The sequence below is a fragment of the Chiloscyllium punctatum genome, chromosome 39 (assembly GCF_047496795.1).
Source record: "Chiloscyllium punctatum isolate Juve2018m chromosome 39, sChiPun1.3, whole genome shotgun sequence".
Taxonomy (NCBI): domain Eukaryota; kingdom Metazoa; phylum Chordata; class Chondrichthyes; order Orectolobiformes; family Hemiscylliidae; genus Chiloscyllium; species Chiloscyllium punctatum.
In genome coordinates this window covers 13695032-13722029 of record NC_092777.1, presented here as the reverse complement: position 1 = coordinate 13722029, position 26998 = coordinate 13695032, and the positions used below count along the sequence as shown (strand labels likewise).

General features: G+C 45.4%; 1 protein-coding gene across 1 annotated transcript; it reads left to right on the top strand.

The window, feature by feature from the left end:
• Positions 1-886: 886 nt before the first annotated feature.
• On the top strand, positions 887-25267 carry LOC140463773 (E3 ubiquitin/ISG15 ligase TRIM25-like). Its single transcript, XM_072558083.1, has 9 exons — positions 887-1864; positions 5285-5380; positions 7419-7652; positions 14149-14323; positions 15074-15109; positions 15294-15335; positions 19017-19058; positions 21629-21685; positions 23966-25267. The coding sequence occupies exons 1-9, from the start codon at positions 1277-1279 to the stop codon at positions 24508-24510; spliced, it is 1815 nt and encodes a 604-aa protein (XP_072414184.1). The 5' UTR covers positions 887-1276; the 3' UTR covers positions 24511-25267.
• Positions 25268-26998: the final 1731 nt, after the last annotated feature.

The window sequence follows — 26998 nt, the reverse complement described above, 5'->3', positions numbered from 1 at the left end:
TTTCTGAAACCTTTACCGTTTAAATTATAAAATAACTTCCACCTGTATTCTTTGTAACAAAATGGATAACTTCACAGTTTCCCCATCTGTCAATTCTTTGCTCACTCTCTGAGTCTGACCAAGTCCTTCTGCTCCCTGCTTCCTCACACTACCTGTCCCTCAACCTAATTTTATGTAATCAGAAAACTTAGCAACAATGCCCACTGCTCCTTTGTCCCGATCGTTAATGTATCACGTGGATAGTTGTGGTACCAACACAGACCTCTGCAGAACTCCATGTTCGCCAGCTGCCCTATTGAAAAAGACCCCTTTATCCTCACTCTCTGTCTTCTGCTAGCCAGCTAGTTCTCTGTCCGTGCCAGTACCTTGCCCCTAACATCTATTTAGCAGCCTCCTGTGTGGCACCTTGTCAAAGACCTTCTGGAAATCCAAATAGATCACGCCCACCAACTCTCGTCCGTCTAACCTGCTCATTACTTTCCAAATGAATTTCATCAGATTTGTCAATTTGTTCCAATGTGAATTGAAATCCCAAAGTGTGGGAACATGCCTGGCAGCATCTGTGGAGAGTCAAAGCAAAGTTAACGTTTTGAGTCCTACAGGCCTTCTTCAAACTCAGACTGCTGACTCACTCCAGGATATTCTGGTTTAATGCACAATGGAACAAGCTACTGAAAGGAAAGAGTTCTAGGCCTGTCAACTTCAGTATATTTTTATATTTCAGATCTCCAGCATTCATAATATTTTATTTTTGCACTGAGCGGCTGTCCTTGGGGGAAGAGTGTATTTTGGAAACAAATCCCTTCCTCAGCAGACATTGTAAACATGGTGTAGCTGCACAACAGCAGCAGAAATATGAGATCATCCAATGCGCTTCCCCTCCCCTGCATCCGATCCTTCCCATAGGATTTCCGCATTTCAGAGTCTCCACGCTGCCAAGGATCGGCAGTACAGTGAAAATCCGTGAATCTTCAGGGGGACTGAGCTAGCATCTGGTGTCTTGTATATTAACCGGTGCGACGAGGGAATTCCATCAGTGCTGATGAGAAAACTATGTTGATTTCTGGCGATAGCAGTAACTGAATCCCAGTGCTGTTGCAAACAGGGGGGAACGAACTCCCTCACAGAGATCAGAAAACAGTTTGCATTTCTCCGTCGAGTACACCCACCCCGGGAGCAGTTCTGAAGACTTCCGTATTTGTCCAGCCTGTCTCTTACTGACCTCTGAAACACTTTCTTTTATTTCACGGAATCTTGCCTCCTGCTTCCCGTCGCCATGTCTTCTTCAGCCAGAGCCAGCTCCCAGGAGAAATTTGTCTGCGCCCTCTGCTTGGATGTGTTCAGTGACCCCGCCACTATACCATGTGGGCACAGTTTCTGCTTGCCATGTATTGCCAGGTGCTGGGAGCTGAGTTCTGACACAGGGAAGGCTAACTGCCCTCAATGTCTCCGCACCTTCACTCCCGTACCCACACTGCAGAAAAACCTAATTTTATGTGAGATCCTGGAAGACCTCCAGGCCAGTGGTGAGATCTCTTTTGGCTCTCATCCAGCTGGACCGGGGGATGTCACCTGTGATATCTGCACCAAGCCCAAGATGAAAGGCAGGAAAAGTTGCTTGGACTGCCTGCTCACGTACTGCGGGCCCCACTTGCAGCCTCATCACCAGCAGGCAGCTCTGAAGGAACATGTCCTTGTTGACCCCATCAAGCATCTCCACACCCAACGAGACTGTGCAGTTCATGGGGAGCCCTTGGACTGGTTCTGTCGGACCGAGGGGGAGAGTATTTGCAGGTTATGTGTTGCGGAACAGCATGTAATCCATGATGTGGTCACTGTACCAGAGGAAGTGGCTCAACAACAGGTAAGGCAACTTTTCGATATGGGAAAGAAATCATTTAGAGTGAGAGATGGCATCCAGAATGGTTTACAGCTCTATTGCGTAGAGTATTTTTTGAAAATCAGCTTTCTTGGACATGATTTCAGCAAAGCTTTTGACAAGGTCCCATATGGGAAACTGATAAAGACAAGAAAAGCAAGGTCACTTGGCAAGATAAGTCCAAAATTGGTGAACTGAGTGGCAACCAAGAGTGGTGGTAGAAGGCTGTTGTGTGACTGGAGTCTGGTGTGCAGTGACCTACCACAGGGATCAATGCTGGCTCCCTTATTGTTTGTGATACTCATGAACGATGGAGATGAGGATGTGGGAGGAGGAATGACAAGTAAGTTTGTCAATGACACAAAGATTGGCCAGTGGCTGACCATGGCAGGTAGGTGTTAGGCTACAGCAGGATAGAAATGGATTAATCGGATGGGCAGATTACTGGCAGATGGAATGTAACGCTGAAAAGTGGGAGGTCACCTTTGGAAAAGATGACAAGATGAGGGAGGGCTCAATGAATGGCAGGGCACCGGAAAGCTTAGAGGAACAGAGGGAGTATTTGCCCAAAGATCGTTGAACACAATGAGACATATCAATTGGTTGGTTAAGAGGGCATATAGGACTTGGACGATATGAGCAGAGGGGTCATGTTAGAGCCGTATAGGACTTTGGGTGGGTCCCAGTTGGAGTACTGTCTGATCCCACAGAACAGGAAGAACATAATTGCACTGGAGGGGGTTGTGGAGAGATTTCCCAGGATGGAGCATGTCAGCGATGAAGAGAGGCTGGATAAGATTAGATTCCCTAAAGTATGGAAAGAGACCTTTCGGCCCAACAAGTCCACACCGATCCATTTCCCACAGACTGACACTATGGAGCAATTTAGAATGGCCAATTCACCTGACCTGCACATTTTTGGACTGTGGGAGGAAACGGGAGCACACAGAGGGAACCCACGCAGACACGGGGAGAATGTGCAAACTCCACACAAGCAATCGCCCGAGGCATGGAATCGAATCCAGGTCTCTGGTGTTGTGAGGCAGCAGTGCTAACCACATTTGTTGATTCTCCTGCTCCTCGGATGCTGCCTGAGCTGCTGTGCTTTTCCAGCACCACACTCTCGACTCTGATCTCTGGCCTCTGCAGTCCTCATTTCCACCTATTTGATGTATCATGACATTCGAGTCTATGGGCCGAATGGAAAGTGGGAATAATGTAAGTTTAGAGTTGTTAATTGTTGGTGCAGATTTGACGAGACAAAGAACCTCTACTGTACTGTATAGTTATCTTATTCCTTGATATGACACATCTCTGGGGCAAAAATGAGGTAAAAACAATGACTGCAGATGCTAGAAACCCGTTCCCTCCGTGACTACCTGGTCAGGTCCACGCCCCCCTATGACCCACCCTCCCATTCTGGCACTTTCCCCTGCCACCGCAGGAACTGTAAAACCTGCGCCCACACCTCCTCCCTCACCTCTATCCAAGGCCCTAATGGAGCCTTCCACATCCATCAAAGTTTTACCTGCACATCCACCAATATCATTTAATGTATCCGTTGCTCCCGATGCGGTCTCCTCTACATTGGGGAGACTGAACGCCTCCTAGCAGAGCGCTTTAGGGAACATCTCTGGGACACCCACACCAATCAACCACACCGCCCTGTGGTCCAACATTTCATCTCCCCCTCCCACTCTGCCAAGGAGATGGAGGTCCTGGCCTCCTTCACCGCCGCTCCCTCACCACCAGACGCCTGGAGGAAGAACGCCTCATCTTCCGCCTCGGAACACTTCAACCCCAGGGCATCAATGTGGACTTCAACAGCTTCCTCATTTCCCCTTCCCCCACCTCACCCTAGTTCTAAACTTCCAGCTCAGTAATAGTCACCATGACTTGTCCTACCTGCCTCTCTTCCATTCCACCTATCCACTCCACCCTCTTCCCTGATCTATCACCTTCACCCCCTCCCCCACTCACCTATTGTACTCTATGCTACTTTCTCCCCACCCCCACCCTCCTCTAGCTTATCTCTCCACCCTTCAGGCTCACTGCCTTTATTCCTGATGAAGGGCTTTTGCCCGAAACGTTGATTTTACTGCTCCTTGGATGCTGCCTGAACTGCTGTGCTCTTCCAGCACCACTAATCCAGACACCTCTAGGGCAGGAGGGGCTATGAACCCAGACATTCAAACCCACAGATAAAAGGCAAGCAGATGGATAAACGGAACAATATGAACAAAGTCTTTAAATTGGGGCGGGGAGATGTGGGGAGAATCTCAGTTATCATTTCAAATCCAGCAGGAAAATTTTAAGTTTGCACTGGCGCTCCCAAAATATGAGTGAAAGGATATGGAAGTATTCTTCATTCGAGAAAATAGTGAAACAGATGATTGGGCAAAAGAGAACTGGGCATTGTTCATATAGATTAAGTTGACAGGTATAGAAACATATGCTTCACTGTTCAGAGGAGGTTTCTCAGGATTATGATAATGTAACAAGGAAGTAAATTGGCTGAATATGAAAGAATGCCTGAAACATCCCAGCAGAAGATCTAGAATGTCAGGAAGCCACCTGGACAAACCTATGTTGAATTCAAGAAGGTTAAACAAAGTAATTTTGATGATGGGTATGAACATTAAAAACTGAAGCCATGTATGAAGCTCTTCGAGATCACTCTTTCAATGAAATTTAGAGTAAACAGAAGTTTTTGCTGCCTTTCAACTCTTGCTATTATGGTGCAGCTGTTCAAAACTCTGGTGCGACTGCACTTGGAGTATTGTGTACAGTTCTGGTCACCACATTACAGGAAGGGTGGGGAAGCTTTGGAAGGGGTTCAGAGGAGATTTACTGGGATGTTGTCTGGTATGGAGGGAAGGTCTTATGAGGAAAAGCTGAGGGACTTGAGGCTGTTTTCATTAGAGAGAAGTTTGAGAGATGACTTAATTGAGAGATATAAGATGACCAGAAAGTTTGATAGGGTGGACAGTGAGAGACTTTTTTCTTGAATGGTGATGGATAGCACGAGGGGACTTGGCTTTAAATTGAGGGGTGATAGATATAGGACAGATGTCAGAGGTAGTTCTTTACTCAGAGAGTAGTAGGGGTGTGGAACAGTCTGCCTGCAACAGGAGTAGACTCGCCAACTTTAAGAGCATTTAAATGGTCATTGGATAGGCATGTGGATTAAAATGGAATAGTGCAGGGTAGATAGGCTTCAGATTGGTTTCACAAGTTGGTGCAACATCGAGGGCTGAAGGGCCAGTACTGAGCTGTAATGTTCTATGTTCTATGTTCATGAAGTCTGACCTATGCCAAGGCATGAGAGTCAGATCAAAATGTCTGATTGTGGGTCATGCACTGATGTTGTAAATTCTTCATTAACTGCATGTGGTTTTCTTATAGGAACTGATTCTGCGTAACTCATCAACTCTGAAACAACAGCTGCAAAAGACATTGGCAGAGATCAGTGACCTGCAGGTGAATGTCGATTCAGTCAAGGTAAGCTCTTTGTGTTGTGAAGTTGTCAGTCATGACCTCAGACAGATTTAAAGCTCATCTCCCCTTGATTCTCACCATCTGTCTGCAAACAGATTGCGATCTGATTTTCTTTCCCCGTTTTGGACAGTGGAGATGTATTCCCTTTGTGAGCTCTTGAGTTTGCAGGAATTGCCATAGCACTGTTAAAACCAGAAGTAGGATTTAACTCACAGAGCCTTTGACATGGAGGGGATGCTTTGCGATGCATGTAATTGTCATTCTTTTATTACACTGTAACTTGTGTGTTTTGCACTTCTTATGCATTTTATGCCGTGTATGATTGTGTAGTTTGTGCTGTCCATGTGTACCCTCGGTCCTGGAGGAACGCTGTCTCGTTTTTCCTGTATCAGTTGTGTATGCTGGAAATAACAAGTAAAAGCTACTCTATCCTATATCCATGGACTGGTCAAAGCTTAAAAAGATGATTGTAATGAGAAACAACCTCTACAACAAAGCAAACAACAGAGGAAAAACAGTTCAACAATGGCTTTGATTTAAAGATGGAATCCAAAAGACCAAAATTGGAAATCTGGATTTCCTTTGTTGGGGATGGTAGGATTAGCCTGAGTTGGTGACAATTTCCTCTCTTTGAAAGTCTTATGAAGGGACTTCTGAGTTGTAACTTCTGCTGAAATGCAACTTCGACTTCATCTGATGCAGGTTTGCTTTGCGGAGCAGATTTCCAGGTTGTGGCAGTTTGTCACAGGCCAAAGGCTTTGTCTTTGCAGACTGGAGTTAGGGTGTTGATATTCACTGACCTCTTTACCATCTACTGTTTCAAACGTCATAAATTCAAAAAAACAGTCGGGTTTAATATTTCAGAGTCATGCGACCAAGTGCAGCTGGGTCCTCATAAAAAAACCCTCAAAACAAAGATTGCATTGCAGATAGCTGGCTGTCTATGGTCCATTCTAGGGGTTAAGCTGCAAGTCATGAATATGTCTCACAAAATGCATCAAACTTGCAATTGTATTGGAACAAACGTCTCTGTACATACAAACATAGTATGAACTAGGAACTGAAGTATGTGGTTTGGTTCGTCAAGGCTGCTGGGATATGCAAAAAGAACATGGCTGACCTGTTTGTGTTTTGAATTCTACATTCCCATTTATCCACCCAATGACCTATGCTTCACTTGTTGAGCAGGAATCTATCCCCACCTTCACCATGTTCTGAAGTAGGGAATGCAATTACATCACCCAGAGTTTTACTTGCATACTCATTAAATCATATCTCCACAAAATATTTCAATTGTCTTACTCCATCATTGCCATACCAACAACTGCTAAGGGCCTCAAATCTGGAAGTGCCTCTCTGCCTCTTTATCACTTTCGCTCTCGTCCTCACAGCTCCTGCCTGTCTTGGAGTGAAATTCGATTTGAGGACACTTTTGCAAACGGCTTTAGACTGCTTCCCTGTATTAAGAGTGCTACGTAAGCGCAGACTATTATTGCTGAACACCTGAGGGGAGGCAATGATGTAATGGTATTACCACTGGACTGTTAATCCAGAGAGGAGAGAGTGTGGTGCTGGAAAAACACAGCAGGTCAGGCAGCATCCAAGGAGCAGGAGAGTCAACGTTTCAGGCATAAGCCCTTCATCAGGAATAAACCGGAATTTTAATCCAGAGGCTCAGATAATGATCTGGAGATCTGGGTTTGAATCCTGCCACAGCTGATGGTAGAATTTGAATTCAATATATATCTGGAATTAAAAGTTTAATGATAACCATGTACCCCTTATTGATTGTCAGGAAACCCCATGTAGTTCACTTATGTCCTGCATGTGACTCCAGACCCACAGCAGTATGGTTGACTCTTAACTGCCCTTTTGGAAATTAGCAATAGGCAGTAAATACTGGCCTAGCCAGTCGTGCCCTCATCCTGTGAATGAATAAAATACCACCTCAATAAGTTAACTGTTTAATCTTCTATATTAACCCAGTCTGCGGAGTCTGCCCTGAAGCAGAGCAATAACTGACTTCCTCTGCTGTTAACAGAATTCCTCACAGGAGGTGAGAACTGAGATCACCCAGAAATTCACAGCCATGGTCAAACTCATCGAAGGAGCCCACAAAGAAGCGATTGCGCAGATTAATAACGATGAGCAAGTGACACTGGGCCAAGCCAAGAGTATGAGGACCCAGCTGCAGCAGAGGTGTACTGAGCTGTCTGTTAGTGAAGACCAACTGAGATCGCTGCTGAAGATCAATGACAACCTGATATTTCTGCAGGTAAAAACTATTTACACTCTTGTAATAGAAATGTTAAAAATAATTTCATATTTATAACAGCAAGGAAAAGTGCGCAGTAACTCATATTCTTGTACTGAAGGCTGCAGTTAAGAGCTAGTTTCACTTGTGTCAGCTTCTGGCTGTGTTGTTTGTTCACTTGGGGTTTCTGTAAATTGTATTGGCTGTCCTGGGGCAGGACAGCATTATTAATAACGACCAGATTGTCATCAGGGAGATGAGAGGTGGGGGATGGGAAATCTGTGATTCCATTTCCACCCTGAAGGAGCCACATTGTTATCTCCATGGAGACCAGCAACATTTTGGTTTAAAATCTAAAAACCCAACATTTACGAAAACATCGAAGCCTTGAAGTTCCAGATTAAATGAAAACAATTTAAATCACACAAAAAAATAGCAATAGTAATAAAGGCACACTTTCTTAAGACAAATGATTTAATTTGATTTGATTTATTGTTATCACATGTACCTAATCACAGTGAAAAGTTTTGTGTTAAGTCTAGGCAAATCATTGCAAACAAGGCCATGCAGATCATAGGGTGTTTAGACAGACTGAGGCATACAAAGTTACAGCTGCACAGGAGATGTGCAAAAGCAAGATTAACATTAGATGTGAAATTTGAGAGGTCCATTCAGCAGGCAAACAATGGCAGCAAACCAGTTCTTTAAACTGGTTGGTATGAGTGTTTAAGCTTATATATCATCTCCCGAATGGAAGAAACTGGAGAGGTTATTGCCCAGGTGGGAGACAGAGTGAGTTGGGTGTGGAATGAACTTCCAGAGGAAGTGGTGGCTGAGGATTCAGTTACAATGTTTAAAAGAAATTTGGATAAGTACATGAATAGGAAACATTTCGAGGGATATGGGCCAAGTGCGGGCAGGTGGGAAGAATTTGTTTGGGATTATGGTTGATATGGACTAGTTGGACCGAAGGGCCTATTCCTGTTCTGTATGATGGTGTGATTCAATAATAAAAATACATTGAACTCAGTTCCTTATAATCTTTCTTCACCCATTTTACTTCCACACCATTTGAGGTACTTCCAAATGACTGAAATCAGATACTTATCAAAAATTGAAAAATTAAGCACTTGATTTGAGTTATGAGGTTTGCACATGGGGGCAAGATTTCTTATGCTTCTTGTTTATGTGCAAGGATGGCTTTTTAATTCTCCTCCAAATATTCTCTGATTTCAGATTCCCAATTCAATATAAATGTCTGTTGGGTCTTATGTATAGCACCTCAGATCTGAGCTCCAATATTCCTTAGCTCTGGAGATTGAGAACCCAAACATTCTGCCATCACTTGGCTACAAGAAATTGGGTTAGTTAGAGATGCGCACCAAATGCTGGCTTAACTAGTGATGCCCACATCTCTGACTGAATAGGTAAAAATCGCATTATCAGGAATCTTTTGAGAAGTTACATTCTTCAAAGCACCGCATCAGAAAAATCAACTGGACTCTGTTGAAGAGCCATGTTCCTTTTGCAGTTTACTCATTTTCAATCTTAAAAACAAAACTGAGCAAACATATAATGGGACTTCCTCACAATACATAATTGTTTTATGCAGATCATTTTTTCTCTATTGTTTATCTTCCAGGCAACCTGGTCACATGATCATTTCCACCTGGAAGCCAGGTGACTTCACATGCATCACTTTCAGACAATTATACTTCTTAAAGGATCTTCAAACCAAAATAGAAGATTGGTATTTATTCTGAAGCATGCGCTTCTTCATGCCCATTCACCAAGTATGTACTAACTACACAATCAATGTGCTGTGAAATAGCACGGAGAAATATTTGAAATGCTCAAGTAATTTAAAAAAAAGCAGCCATTCAAAATCTCCCCTCTTACCCTCTCATAAACCTGTCAATCCAACACAGGCAACAGAAGTCCCTTTGAAGAAATGTTAAATCCATTTCACACTTGTTACACTTACAGTCATTGAGTTATCGAGATGTACAGCAGGGAAGAAGCTGTTCTTGAACCTGTTGGTCTGAGTGTTTAAGCTTCTGTGTCTTCTGCCTGACGGAAGAAATTGGAGAGAGTATTGCCAAGGTGGGAGGGAGAGTGGTTTGGGTGTGGAATGAACTTCCAGAGGAAGTGGTGGGTGAGTGTTGTTGGAGCTACACTCATCCAGGCATGAAAAGTCCTTTCCAACACACTCCTGACTTGTGTCTTGTCGATGATGGAAGCATTTTGGGGAGAAGGAAGGTGAGTTACTCACTGTAGAATTTCCAGTCTTCATCCTGCCTTACACCCACAGTTTTATAAAACAGGTCCAAGTCAGTTTCTGGTCAGCAGTAAGACCCCAGGATGTTGGTAGTGGATTCATGGATAGTAATGCCATTGAATATCAAAGGCAGATAGTTGTACTCTCTCTTTTTGGACAAGATCATTGCCTGGCACTTGTATAGTATAAATGTGACTTACACGTATCAGCCCAAGCCTAGATATTGTCCAGATCTTATTGCATTTGAACAAGGACTGTTTCAGTATCTGAGGAGTCATGAATGGTACTAAACATTATGCAATCGTCAGCAAACATCCCCCACTTCTGACCTTATGGCAGAGGGAAGGTCACTGATTTGATTTGATTCATTTATTGTCTCATGTACCTTGTTACAAAGTACAGTGAGAAGTGTTGTACAGTGTCACCACTCTCCAGTGCCAACTTAGAACACAAGAAAAGAAACCAAAATGGAGAATGTAAAGGCAGAAGAATGAAGAAATAAAGCAAAAGTGTTCAACTTTACCGTCTTATTTAGCACTCTGTCATGGGCCATGGGACTGGTGGCCAGGCATGGATCCCCTTCTCCATGCCAACATTGTTGGAATGAAAGTTGCTACTCTTCGCCACCATCTTGCCTCCACCGACGCCCTTGCCACGATGAGTCCTCACTGGATCTCGCCAATGCAGATGCCTCCAATGCCGCTGGGGGTCCCTCACTCGCCATGAGTCCACTTTGGGCCCACCTCACCGATGTCACCGTTGCTGATGCTGCTTCATTGATGAAGCAGCTGAAGATGGTCAGGCCTTTGGTACTGCCCTGAGCAACTCCTGCAGAAACGTTCTGGAGCAGAGATGATTCATTTCCAAAAACCATAAACATCTTTGCTTGTGCTAGTTATGTTTTCAACCAAAGAAGAGATTTGCCCAGGATGCCCCTACAACCCGATTGTACTCCCTTTCCTTCATGCTACAGCCTGTCAAATTGGGGGTCAGTTAACTGGACAGTAAAGATTGACATTTCGGGCATAAGCCCTTCTTCAGGTTCCTGAAGAAGGGCTTATGCCCGAAACGTCGATTCTCCTGTTCCTTGGATGCTGCGCTTTTCCAGCAACACATTTTCAGCTCTGATCTCCAGCATCTGCAGTCCTCACTTTCTCCCCTAACTGGACAGTAAGTTGGCAATGAAGAGTCACGCCAACAGCGCGGGTTTAATTTCTGCACCGACCTAGGGTACAGTAAAGGTGCCAGTTTCTTAACCTCACAAGAGGTGTAGTGCCCCCCAAATTAAACTCAAAACCAGTTGTCTCTCTGCCCCTAATGAGAGAGCTGCAGTCTGGTCCTTGAAGATTTATTTACTCCTCTTACTTACATTCTACTGAATGATGCCTTGATGTCAAGGGTAGCCATCCTCACTTCACCTGCTCTGCTCATGTTTAAACCAATGCTGTAATGAGATCAGGAGATCGATGGCACCGGGCAGAACCCAAACTGTGTGTCAGTGAGCAGATTATTGCTGAGAAAGTGCCATCTGATAGCACTGTTAATGCATCACTTTACCATTGATCAAGAATAGAATAATGGGGTGAGGGGAGACGATGAGTTGTATTTGTCCTGTTTCGTTGTGTACAGGATATATCTGGGCAATTTTCCACATGGTTGGGTAGCTATTAGTGCTGTGGATGAACTGGGACAGTTTGGCTAGGGATGGAGCCGGTTATGGAACGCCAACCTTCAGTACTAATGCTGGAATGTTGTCAGGACCTGTAATCTTTACAGTTCCCAAACCATTTCTTGATACCACATGGATTGAGCTGAATTTGCTGAGGACTGGCACCTGTGTTACTAGGGACCACTAGAAGAGGCTGAGATGAAACACCCACTTGGACCATTTGCCTGAAGGTGGATATTTATATTTCAGTCTTATTATTTGCAATAATGTGCTGGTATCCTCCATTCTTGAGAACAGGGATATTTGCGATTTTTGATATTTTGTTCACAACTGATGTTGTAGGACACCAGTTAGACCTGATTCACTGGTTGTCGGGAATTTTGTACATTTCCTTGCCTCGTGACATCTGCCCATTTGTTCTTCCTGCTCCTGGGATGAAGGGACTAGATGACCTCATTATGAAAGGTAAGGCCGGACTCCAAGGGAGATAAATGGACCCAACCTGGCAGGGTTTGGTTACAAGGTTTTTGAAGGGGAGTGCCAGCTTTATTTCACTGTCAGCACAAAAGTCATTCAGCCATAGAGTCATACAGTCCTACAGCACGGAAACAGATCCTTCAGTCTAACTACTCCACACCAACCATAGTCTGTAATTAAACCTGTCCCACCCCTGCCTGCATTTGGCCCTTTATCCCTCCAAACTCTTCCTATTCATGTACTTATCCAAATGTCTTTTAAACATCATAACTGTACCTACATCCAGCACTTCCTCTGGAAGGTCATTCCACACACGAACCATTCTCAGAGTAAAAAGGTTGCCCCCATGTCCTTTTTAAATCTTTCTCCTTATAAAAATGCCCCTTAGTTTTGTAATCCCCCACCCTGGGGAAAAGACCTTTGCCATTCACCTTATTCATCCCCCTCATGGTTTTATAAACCTCTATAAGGTCACCTCTCAGCCTCTGACGTTCCAGTGTAAAACGTTCCACCCTATCCAGACTTTCCTTATAACTCAAACTCTCTATTGCCGGGAACATCCTGGTACATCTTTTCTGAACCCTCTCCAGATTAATAATATCCTTCGTATAACTGGGTAACCAGAACTGTATACAGCACTCCAGAAGAGGCCTCATCAATCTCCTGTACAACCTCAATATGTCATCCCAACTCCTATTCTCAAATGTCGGAACGATGAAGGCAAGCATGAGAAATGCTTTCTTAAACACCCTATCGACATGTGACACAAACGTCATGGAATTATGGACCTGAACCCATGGGTCTTTCTGTCCTACAACACTACCCACGGCCCTACCATTAATGGTATAAGTCTTGCCCTGCTTGTTTTACCAAAATGCGATGCCTAACATTTTCAAAGTAATTTTTCAATGTCTGTGTCGACTTGCGTTAAGATTAAAATATTATTCAAGGGAAATATTTAATGGCTATTCTGTTTTTTAACTCACGTGAATTAGAAAAACCAGCCAGTGGTATTATGTGTTGGTGGAAAAGCGCAGCAGGTCAGGCAGCATCCAAGGAGCAGGAGAATCGACGTTTCGGGCATAAGCCCTTCATCATGCCCGAAATGTCAATTCTCCTGCTCTTTGGATGCTGCCTGACCTGCTGCGCTTTTCCAGCAACACATTTTTCAGCTCTGATCTCCAGCCTCTGCATTTCTCACTTTCTCCTCCAGTGGTATTATGTGACTCATTGGTTCAGCACATGTAGATACTGAGTTGGGGGGGCATGGGGTGATCGTGGAGGTGGGGGAGGGTGGTTTAGTGAGAGTTCGAGGGCTTAATGGCCACGAACAGGGTCTATGCCCTAGTGAACACAAGTGGGCTTTCTAACCTGCTGCCCTCCATTGCCACCCTGGCCTTGCTTTGGGGATGAGTGCACTGTCGCCCCCTGACACCCAGAGACCAAATACTGGGCGAGCAAGAAGTCAGGAACGTGGCATTGGGAAGTGACCCAACTCACAGATCCCAACGTCTAAGGCAATAGACAAATGTTTTCAAAAACCAACTGCCAGAACTGTGTAAATTTAAACACAAAGGCAATCCAGGAATAAGAAAATTTGGTGTGTTTGATCTGAATGGTTGGGTTCCTCAAGTATTTTCTGATAAATAAACCATGTGTGTTGAAATGTTCTCTAAGAGTGAAATATCCAGAGTGGAACGTGGATGTTAGTACACAGCACTTAGTTATTTCTGCTTAGTACAATGTCTGCAACTCAATCAATTACAGAAACCACCAGAAAATAGAATTATAATGAGAAATGTCACATTTTTAATTCTCTTCCACTCTGAGTATGTCGTGCAGTTCATTAATGAAGTTTAGGGTCGTGTTGGCTGCAAATCCTACCTAATCAGGCTCTGTCTATGAGTCCAGCTCCCTTTATCTGTGGATGACTCAATGTCCTGAGGGCATTCAAGATGAACTAGCATGGCTCAATTCCTGCGAAGAAGCAAAGAGAGAAACACAGTGTGTAAACTTCACAAATCAAACTTCGGCCAATGGTGGGTTGTATTTTCAGAACTTTAAGTAATTCATTGTGCTTTACTCCTCAATAGGAATCCAGTTGTGTGAAAACAAGAGCCCAGCCTTTGGAGTTCCCACAATTCAAACAACAAACAGATGCCCAGTCCACAATGGCTCATGTCAAGGTCTCTGTCAATGACCTTGCCACATCGATTAAACAGCAAATGATCTCATTTTGCAAGCAAATCCAAGACAAGCAAAATATTGGTTAGTAATTTTAGACTTCTCAAACGTCAGTCATGCATTTTTGCTTTGACGTATTATTTTTCGAGCAACTTCCTCTGGGTGTTGTCAATGAGTGTTCCAGCAGCAAATGCACAGATTCCCTTGTGTCTCTGCTGAGTTAGGCTTGACCACCAGCATTAGGAAGATGAACTGTAGGGATTCTGTGCCATATAGAATGTCACAAGTCCACAATGCGATGTTTCACATATTTAATCTCTGGGATCAACGGCAGTCTGTTATTTGATAACTGCACGATCACACCACTAAGCCTGGATCTGTGATGTTCAGGAGCATGTGGAACAACTGCAACCTGATCTAACCCCAAACTTCCAGCCCACTAAGTTTGCACCCTCGGTCGATATAGGTCACATGGTTTTAGCACCTGGGGTAGCCATCTAAGACGGGTCTTTAAATCCAACCATTGACTAACGCAGGGGCCTAACACTGAATTAGGACCTAACTGTCTGTACATTGGGCTGATTTCTACAATGGTTTCCAGGTGGGGATAAATGGTAAGTATATTTATGTAGATTTTGAAATACACTTGGAACGCTCATGCATGTGGTCAGTTCTCCTACAGTCCTCCTTGTGGCCATGACCCTAGCCCTTACCCCCTAATCACAGCAGGTTTCTGAGGGCCTGAATGACTTGAAGTTAGTTTTGAAGATAGCCATACAGTAGGGGCATTGTGCTAGATCACTGAACTAATGCTAACTTTCTCTCTGGCTCCAGGAAGAACCTATTCTGAGACCAAGCAGATCAGGCCGGGTGAGTATTTCCATCTGGGAGTCAACACAACTATTGGAGCACTCTGTTTGTTGATATATCGCTCCCTTTATCTGTCGCTATTAAGATGTTAAATAAAACAAACCAAACAATGTGACTTATTGAAAGAATTGTGAAAATGTAGTTTACAACTTCATTCATTTTGTTCACCATTTGTTTTGTATAGCTCATCCAAAGAAAGTCATGATCAAGAAAGGTTTGCCATCTTGTAAGTATTCAGACAGTGCACTGTTTTCCTCAATGCTGATTCACTACTCGATTGAAATGTGTTGAAGAGGGATTTCTATTTGTTGATTTCATCGGGGCCAGGGAGCCCCAGCATGAATTTCCCTCAATATCTTGCCTTCTTGTCACACACACACAGACACACACATAGATACACACACAGACTCACATATAAACACGCACACAGACACACACACAGACACACACACAGACTCACACGCAGACTCACACATAGACACACACGCAGACACACACACAGACACACACACAGACACACACACACAGACTCACACATAAACACGCACACAGACACACACACAGACACACACACAGACTCACACATAAACACACACACAGACACACACACAGACTCACACATAGACACACACGCAAACTCACACGCAGACTCACACGTAGACACACACGCAAACTCACACATAGACACACACATAGACACACACGCAAACTCACACATAGACACACACATAGATACGCACATAGACTCACAAATAGACACACGCAGACTCACACATAGATACACACACGGACTCACACATAGACACACACACATAGACACACACACAGACTCACACATAGACTCTCACATAGACACACACACAGACTCACACATAGACTCACACATAGACACACACGCAGACTCACACATAGACACACACACAGATACACACAGAGACTCACACATAGACTCTCACATAGACACACACACAGACTCACATTTAGACTCTCACATAGACACACACGCAGACTCACACATAGACACACATGCAAACACACACATAGACACACACATAGATACACACTCAGACTCACGCATAGACACATACATAGATACTCACACAGACTCACACATAGACACATAGACACACACGCAGACTCACATTTAGACACACATAGATACACATAGATATACACGCAGACTCACACATAGACACACATGCAGACACACACATAGACACAGACACAGACTCACACATAGACACACACGCAGACACACACATAGACACAGACACAGACTCACACATAGTCACACACATAGCCACACATATAGACACACACATAGACACAGACACAGACTCACACATAGCCACACACGCAGACTCACACATAGACACACACGCAGACTCACACATAGGCATGCACATAGACACACACGCAGACTCACACATAGACATGCACATAGACACACATGTAGACTCACACATAGACACACGTGCAGGCACGCACACAGACACACGCAAACTCACACATAGACACACGCAGACTCACACATAGACACACACGCAGACTCACACATAAACACACACAGACTCACACATAGACACACACATAGACACACATGCAGACACACACATAGACACAATGGACACACAGGCAGACTCACACATAGACACACATGCAGACACACACACAGACACACGCAGACTCACACATAGACATGCACATAGACACACACATAGACACGCTCGCAGACTCACACATAGACACACACGCAGACACACACACAGACACACAGACTCACACATAGACACAGACGCAGACTCACACATAGACACAATTGGACACACAGGCAGACTCACACATAGACACACACGCAGACACACACACAGACACACGCAGACTCACACATAGACACACATGCAGACTCACACATAAACACACACACAGACTCACACATAGGCACACACGCAGACTCACACATAGACACACTCGCAGACTCACACATAGACACACACGCAGACACACACACAGACTCACACATAGACACAGATGCAGACTCACAGATAGACACACAGGCAGACTCACACATAGACACACACGCAGACACACACACAGACACACACAGACTCACACATAGACATGCACATAGACACACACATAGACACGCTCGCAGACTCACACATAGACACACACGCAGACACACACACAGACACACACAGACTCACACATAGACATGCACATAGACACACACATAGACACGCTCGAAGACACACACACAGACACACACACAGACACACGCAGACTCACACATAGACACAGATGCAGACTCACAGATAGACACACAGGCAGACTCACACATAGACACACACGCAGACACACACACAGACTCACACATAGACATGCACATAGACACACACATAGACACGCTCGCAGACTCACACATAGACACACACGCAGACACACACACAGACACACACAGACTCACACATAGACATGCACATAGACACACACATAGACACGCTCGCAGACACACACACAGACATACACGCAGACTCACACATAAACACACACGCAGACTCACACATAGCCGCACACATAGACTCACACATAAACACACACGCAGACTCACACATAGCCGCACACATAGACTCACACATAGACACACACGCAGACTCACACATAGACATGCACATAGACACACACATAGACACGCTCGCAGACTCACACATAGACACACACGCAGACACACACACAGACACACACGCAGACTCACACATAAACACACACGCAGACTCACACATAGCCGCACACATAGACTCACACATAGACACACACGCAGACACACAGATAGACACACAGGCAGACTCACACATAGCCGCACACATAGACTCACACATAGACACACGCGCAGACTCACACATAGACACATAGACACACATGCAGACTCACACATAGACATGCACATAGACACACACGCAGACTCACACATAAACACACACACAGACTCACACATAGACTCACACATAGACACACACACAGACTCACACATAGACACACACACAGACTCACACATAGACTCACACATAGACACACATGCAAACTCACACATAGACACACACATAGACACACACATAGACACACACACAGACTCACACATAGACACACAGAAACACATGCAAACACAGAAACATACATACACAGACACAAAAATACACACACACAGACATACACACAGACGAACACGTACACAGATGAAAACACACTCAAACCCATATATACATACACAAACATATATACACAGACAGACAGACACACAGACATACACATATACACACAGACTGACACACACACCCAGACACACACCCAGACATATATATATATATATATGCACACAGACAGACAGGCACACAGATATACATATATACACATAGACAGACAAATACACACAGAGACAGACAGACACACAGAGGCATACATATGTACACACACACAGACACACACCCACTCATATAAATTCACTCAGATGCCGGTGTGTGAACTGTACCTCTGCTGCTGACTATACTTGCTGCAGGGAGACAGTATTTTCACTTTTGACCATCAGGTGTGGGCCAGAGATTTGACATGGAATGCTCTGGTCATCACTTTAAATCAAGAACACATATGAAGTACAATGGGCCTTTTCTGTGATCTAACATCCTTAGGAGTTTCACAGGAGCATTATAAAAGCAAACATGGCCTGGAGGCCAGAGACCCTAAAGCTGGCTGAAAGTGCAAGTTTGATGCAGTGCCTTAACGGTAGAGAGGTGGAGAGGTTTAGGGAGGACATTCCAGAATGGGGGAATGTAAATATAAAGTATCAGTTCAAGCCAGATACAAATGGAACTTACATCTTCATTCATGTTATCCTTTTGTTTACCTTGTACAGACAATCTAAAGACAGGCATGACCAAGGAAGATTTTCTATGTTGTGAGTATTCTGATAGTACAGTATTTTGTCCAGCATTGATTACTATCTGTATGTGGGATTTTCCACATTGACAGGACATTCTCTGGAAGCGTGTTGGAGAGGGACCTGCACTTGCTGACTTTGTCGTGTCAGGGGGTCACTGAGGGTCAGGGGGTCACTGAGTGCCAGGGGGTCACTGAGTGTCAGGGAGACACTGAGGGTCAGGGAGATGGCTGAGGGTCAGGGGGTCACTGAGTGTCAGGGAGACACTGAGGGTCAGGAGAGGCTGAGGGTCAGGGAGAGGCTGAGGGTCAGGGAGATGGCTGAGGGTCAGGGAGATGGCTGAGGGTCAGGGGGTCACTGTGGGTCAGGGAGACACTGAGACTTAGGGAGAGGCTGAGGGTCAGGGAGAGGCTGAGGGTTAGGGAGATGGCTGAGGGTCAGGGGGTCACTGTGGGTCAGGGAGACACTGAGGGTCAGGGAGAGGGTGAGGGTCAGGGAGATGGCTGAGGGTCAGGGGGTCACTGAGTATCAGGGAGACACTGAGGGTCAGGGAGAGGCTGAGGATCAGGGAGATGGCTGAGGGTCAGGGGGTCACTGAGGGTCAGGGGGTCACTGTGGGTCAGGGAGACACTGAGGGTCATGGAGAGGCTGAGTGTCAGGGAGAGGCTGAGAGTCAGGGAGATGGCTGAGGGTCAGGGAGATGGCTGAGGGTCAGGGGGTCACTGAGTGTCAGGGAGACACTGAGGGTCAGGGAGAGGCTGAGGGTCAGGGAGATGGCTGAGGTTCAGGGGGTCACTGAGGATCAGGGAGATGGCTGAGGGTCAGGGGGTCACTGAGGGTCAGGGGGTCACTGTGGGTCAGGGAGACACTGAGGGTCATGGAGAGGCTGAAGGTCAGGGAGATGGCTGAGGGTCAGGGGGTCACTGAGGGTCAGGGGCCACTGTGGGTCAGGGAGACACTGAGGTGCAGAGAGAGGCTAAGGGTCAGGGAGAGGCTGAGGGTCAGGGGGTCACTGAGGGTCAGGGGGTCACTGTGGGTCAGGGAGACACTGAGGTGCAGAGAGAGGCTAAGGGTCAGGGAGAGGCTGAGGGTCAGGGGGTCACTGAGGGTCAGGGGGTCACTGTGGATCAGGGAGACACTGAGGGGCAGAGAGAGGCTGAGGGTCAGGGAGAGGCTGGGGGTCAGGGCGATGTTGAGGGTCAGGGTGAAACCCATTTGGCTAAACAACTGTCGTGAGGCAATGGAGGAGATGAAGTGGTCAACGTCATGTCAAAGACATGGTGGGGTTACGATGAACGAGAAAGAATACCTTACCTTTCTCACAATCCCACAACCAGGCCTTTAGGCACTTTGATAGGAATTATCTTGGCTTGGGTAGAAATCTGGAAAAGCATAGCAGGTCAGGCAACATCCGAGGAGCAGGAAAATGACCTGCCATGCTTTTCCAGAACCACTAATCTAGACACTGATTTCCAGCATCTGCAGTCCTCACTTTTGCCTTGGGTAGAAATCTGTTAGGAGAGCTCAAACCTGGATGTCATTGGAAGGAATGATCATGGATTTGGGAGGTGGCAAAGGGAAGGGATGTTTGGAGACAGTGATATTAATTTGCAAAGGCATTTGGGGCCAGGGGTTGGAGTGGTAACGAGAGGGGTGAGTGGTACAGATTTGAAGGAGAGGGGGACCGTATCTGAAAAGTGAATGGTTTGCACTGTCACATGGGAAGTTAGGTGGTCTAACGTGAACTGGGAATGAGAGCCTGAAGTAATGAGCCTTGCAACAGTGCACATGTTCCACTGTGATTACAGCGAGGCGTGATTAATGAAGATTCACTCACCCACTCTCTTACTTCGGTCTGCACAGTAGTCCTCCCAGACAGTAGATGTTCACGTTTTGGAACTGAGGACAGAGAGGGGGGCCATACCAAGGGAAAGACAAGAATTGGGAAGTAATTCACTAAAACACGAGGAACACACGAGCTCATGAGCACAACTGATCTCACCTCAGCGTGGGTCTATGAGATGAATTGTATTCTTCCAGTGCTCAAATCCAAAATGCAAAGTGCCCATCCACCTGGATCTTTATTCATTCATTCGTGGGACGAGGGCATCACTGGCTATGTCAGCATTTATTGCCCATCCCGAATTGCCCAGAGGGCAGTTAAGAGTCAATCACATTGCTGTGGGTCTGGAGTCACATGTATTCCAGACCAGGTAAGGCTGGCAGTTTGCTCCCTCGAAGGACATTTCTGTATCAGATAGGTTTTTCCGACACTTGGCACTGTCATCATTAGATCTGCAATTCCAGATTCTTTTTGAATTCAAATTCTACCATCTGTTGTGGCTGGATTCGAACCCGGGCCCCCAAAATATTACCTGGGTCTCTGGATTAACAGTCCAGTGGAAGTACCACTGGGCTGTTACTTCCCCAGCACCTCTCGATCCAAGTATTTCAGTATTGTTACAAAAGACTCAAACACACATCTAAGTTCTATCTGGACTAATAAGTCAAAATTCTTCACATGCTGTGAGTTTCCGTGCTCCCTGTAAGTCTTTATTCATTCTGTTTTATTCCATTTACTTTTCCAGTCACTCCAAGCATCATGGAAGGGCCCCAATCAGGGCGCAGAATGGAATTGTTAAGGTGTGAGTATTCCTGATCAGATAGACCTTCCCAATTGGCCAGGGGAGCAGGATTTCCACCAACTCGACTCAGTCCATACTGACAAAAAAGAGGGCGGTACACTTAGACTGAAGGAATTGCCTCACAGGGAGCTGTTACAGCGTGGACCCTTCGGTCCAACCAGTCCATGCCAAACATAATCCCGAGCTAAATTAGCCCCAACTGCCTGCCTTTGGCTCATATCCCTCCATATGTCTCTTATTCGTGTACTTATCCATATTGTAACTGTATCTGCATCCAACACTTCCTCAGGAAGTTCATGCCACACACAAACTACTTTCTGTGTAAAAGATTTTGACATCTGTGTCTTTTTAAAATCTTTCTCCTCTCACCTTAAAAATATACCCCCTAGTCTTGAAATTCCCCATCCTAGGAAAGGGCACTTACCATTAACCCTGTCTATACCCCTCACGATTTTATAAACCTCTTTAAGATCACCCCTCAACCTCCTACCCTCCAGTGTAAAAAGGTCCCAGCCTATCTAGTCTCTCCTTATCAGTCAAACCCTCCAGTCCCAGAGGCATCCTGGTAAATCTCTTCTGAACCCTCTCCAGCTTGATTAGATCATTCCTAGAATGGGGTGACCAGAACTGCACATGATACTCCAGTAGAGGCCTCATCAAGGTCCTATACAACCTCAACATAATGTTCCAACTCCTCTACTCAAAGAACTAAGCAAGGAAGGCAAGCATGCTTTTATTCACCCTGCCTATAGATGATGGAAGGCTCAAAGGATTATGTACATGAACCCTAGGACCCCCTGTTCTACAACACCATCCATGGCCCTCCCAATGTGACCAGGGAGTCGTGCATCAGGGTAAGAACTTGTCTGTGTAATTTTAGTTTCAGTTACAATAAATAATCCAGGTAATTGCTGTATATTGCTTGCATTCCTGTGACTCCTGTATCAGTCACATAGTAAAGGACCAAATCATATAAAATGGTGGCAGCAAAGGACAGATTTTGAAGAAGGCTGGAGGTTTTGGGATCATAAAGTATGGCAAAGGGACAATGGGTCACCTTGCTCAACTAGCTGAAGATGTATCAACAGTGTACTGATAGACTACCACAAAACAGAAACCTCAAGAGGTTTCAAAGTTGTGTGAAAATATTAACCCCCAGGCAACTGGATTGGGAGGGTAAGGAGACGGATAACAGCCATAAGATCCACTCTGGCAGCAGGTCAGAAATCAGAAACAGCAGCATCTCAATGTCTCTGTTGGTGGATTCCCTCTCACTGAATCACTCTGTGGATGGAGTGTGTTCCGAAAACACCAGAATGATTCTTCAGCCACATTCAGGGAAGTGACCCTTGGGTTAAACTCACCTGCAGTAAGACAGCAGCACTATGGGATGGTAGTGGCTTTCCCTTTTACTCCTGTGGGAAATCACAGTCATCGGTTTACACTTGGCAAGTTCCCAAACGTGGCAATGTAATAATGGATGAGTTTGTGATGTTGTTTGGGGGGGTATAAATCTCAGACAGGAATCTAGGGAGAGCTGCCCCTCTTCTCTTCAGTGGAGGGGCCTTGTACATCTGCCTAAGAGGATGGGGAAGGCCTCAGTTTAAAGTTTCACCTTTGACAGTGCAGTAACCTTCCCATAGCCAACTGGGCTATCAACCAGGTGCCATGAAAAAGGCATTGATAAGCTCTCTGAATCCTAGCAATGTTTCCTGCACAGTTACCAGGGAATGTAATCATAGTGTCTGTACAGTGTGGAAGCAGGTCATACCAAAGAGTATGCCATGCAGACTCACCCCTTACCCTGTCCCTTTAATCCTGCAAATCTTTGGATTGTGGGAGGAAACCGGAGCACCCACAGGAAACCCACGCAGACATGGGGAGAATGTGCAAAATCCGCACAGACAGTTGCCTGAGGGTGGGTTCGAACCCAGGTCCCTGAAACTGTGAGGCAGCAATGCTAGCCACTGAACCACCATGCCGTATTGTGTAATGTATCCGTTATTGCGTTGCCATGTGTGGGAGCTTGCCAAGTGTAAACTGACTACTGCAATTTCCCACAAGAGTAAAAGGTAAAGTCACTATACATAGCTGACAGGGATTCCTCTTTGACTTTTTCTCCAACTCTGAAGTAAATTTCCAGTCAAGGCTTCTCTTTGGAGTGTGATTTACATCCAGTTGGAATTGATTTATCTGGGAATTGCCACTATGTCACCCATTTCCAGTGTCTTGTTTGGAATATTTTGACAAAAGGATCTCACTCTTCCGTTCTCTCCATAGATGCTGAAAGTCTCCGATTCGATGTGCGTTCTGCACATTGTTTACTTACCTTCTACAATCATTATCAGACTGTGTCAAGTTTAATGGAACTGAAATACCCTGACGACCCTTTGAGATTTAATGTCCAACCACAAGTCCTGTGTGAGAATCGTTGGTTCGACACCATGCGCTACTATTGCGAAGTGGAGGTGTACAAATCTCAGATGACTAACCATATCTGTATCGGCATCACATCTCCCTGCATCCAAAGAAAAGGGGCCGACCCCTCCTGTATCCTTGGTAGATATAACCAGTCATGGTGTTTAGATTTGTATCTAACACCACGTAACACCTTCTTGGTTTTTGGTAATGGAGTAGAGTCTGAAGTACCGCGTGTAACCTACAACAGAATTGGAATGTGCCTGGAAGCCAATACCTTGTCATTTTATGGTGTGACAGATACAATGAATCTAATCCACAAATTCTCAAATGTTAATTTTAAGAAAGCCCATCCTGCTTTTCGAATTGAGAATGGGACGGCGCTGACTCTTTGTCAACCTCAATGAGGACTTGCCAATCGTATGGGTTGGGAGTCTCACATTGAACATCTTTAGACAGAAATATGATTCCTTGTCCAGTGGTTGAGACCATCTGGGAGGTTGAAGAATGTTTGGATTCTGCACCTGTTGTTAGTTTTTCATTTTGAAGCTGGGAATGCTGGGCCAATGAATACCGTTTCTTGTCAACCATTAAAGAGCAGAATGGCTCATGGGGCTTCTAGGAAGGCAGCTCACCATCGCCCTGGGTAGTGTTGTCCCATTAGGGCAAGCCAAACAGAGAACAGCCAGGGAATTCCTAGAGGCATGGCACTCATCCACAGACTCTATCAACAAACACATCGACGTGGACCCAATATACCGGCCACTACAGTGGACAGCTCGAACTGACAACCGGAAGCGGCAGAGACAGGCCACTATAAATACCGGAGAAAACAGCACAGAAGCGCTTCACAGGAGGCTCCCAAGCACTGAGGATGTCACCTAGACAGGGGACGAAACGCTTGCAAGACAAATTCCCAGCTCGGCGAACAGAACCACAACAACGAGCACCCGAGCTACAAATCTTCTACCAAACTTTGAACTCAGGTTCTGGAAATGGTGCCACTGCTAAACACTAGTTAAACAAATCCACCCAACTGTTTACCTTCCTGTGTGTATTTGACCCCCTCCCACCCCGTCTCTTCCTCCACACTTCTCATTGAGCTTCTTACCTGCATTAGTGAGTATGGTTGAGCCGTATTTTATTAATTTTGGGGGTGCTAGCTGATAAAACTCTTTCACGCAAGGAAATCTTTGATTTGGCTCGTCTTTCAATTTTGACCTGCTTAACAAAATTCAATTCCAGTGCAATAGCTACGTGCTGAGCAATAAACTAAAAGTTGTAAGAGACAGTTAACCAAGAAAATAGAAAATGGCAGTGATTCCACCACCAGCACCAACCCTCCTACCCCCATAAAAGATCTGGTGGTAACAAATGTCTGTTGGTTTCATGGTTTATGAAGGTGTCAAAAATTGCCCCATTTATAAAAAACACAGGAAGAGAGGACACATCTTTGGATGCAATATAAATGGAGAAAGTGAGGACTGCAGATGCTGGAGATGAGAGCTGAAAATATGTTGCTGGAAAAGCGCAGCAGGTCAGGCAGCATCCAAGGAGCAGGAGAATCGACGTTTCGGGCATGAGCCCTTCTTCAGGAATGAGGAAAGTGTGTCCAGCAGGCTAAGATAAAAGGTAGGGAGGAGGGACTTGGGGGAGGGGTGTTGGAACTGAAGAGCTTCTGGGCAGAGGAGATGACCTGGCGTGTGCAGTGAGAGAGGGACTCACTGAAATCCTTGTAGAGGGAGGCAGAGAGCTTCTACAAGGAAGGCATCCTTGTAAGAGGATTCGCAGTAGGTTAAAATCTTCTAGGAGAAAGTGAGGACTGCAGATGCTGGAGATCAGAGCTGAAAATGTGTTGCTGGAAAAGCGCAGCAGGTCAGGCAGCATCCAGGGAGCAGGAGAATCGACATTTTGGGCATGAGCCCTTCTTCAGGACCCCTTTCACTGGATTTCAAGATTAGGGACACATTTTTGAGATAAAAGGAGAGAAAAGACATAAGAGGCAACTTTTTTACACAGAGTAGTTCATGAGTAGAATGAGTGGTGGATTTGGGAATAGTTTCAACGTTTAAAATGCATTTGGCTAAGCACATTTTGATGAGTATTTACATAAGTAGATAAGTTTAGGTAAGTACGTGGCCTCATTCCTGATGAAGACCTCCTGCCTGAAACGTCAATTCTCCTGCTCCTCGGATGCTGCCTGACTGGCTGTGCATTTCCACACTCTTCGAACCTGATCTCCAGCATCTGCAGTCCTCGCTTTCTCTTAGGTAAGCACATGAATAGGAAAGGTTTGGAAGGATTTGGGCCAAACGCAGGCAGGTGGGACCAGCTTAGTTTGGGATTATGGTCGACATGGACTGGTTGGGCCGAAAGGTCTGTTTCTGTGTTGGTAAGGGGTTATGGTGGGGCAGTGCAAGGCCTGATAGCCCCTGGTTTGAGTTGCACACTAGGACCTATTGGGAATGGAATGTGTCTGTGTGTAGAATGGTCAAGCAAGTTTATTTTTCAGAAGAATGTGAGGGCTGCAGATTTTGCCCCTTTTATACCTTTCCCCTCTCACTCTAAACCTATGCCCTCTAGTTTTGAACGCCTCTCCCCTGGGGAAAAGATCTTGACTATTCACCCTATCCATGCCCCTGATGATTTTACAAACCTCTGTCACCCTTCAGCTTCTGATGGCTCCAGGGAAAACAGCCCCAGCCTACTCAGCCTCTCCCTGCAGTTCAAACCCTCCAACTCTCCTTGTCAATCTTTTCTGAACCCTTTCAGGTTTCACAACATCCTTCCTGTAGCAGGGAGACCCGAATTGAATGCAGTATTTCTAGTGGCCTAACCAATGTCTGATACAGTTACAATATGACGTCCCAACTCCTAACCATATTGCGTTAACTA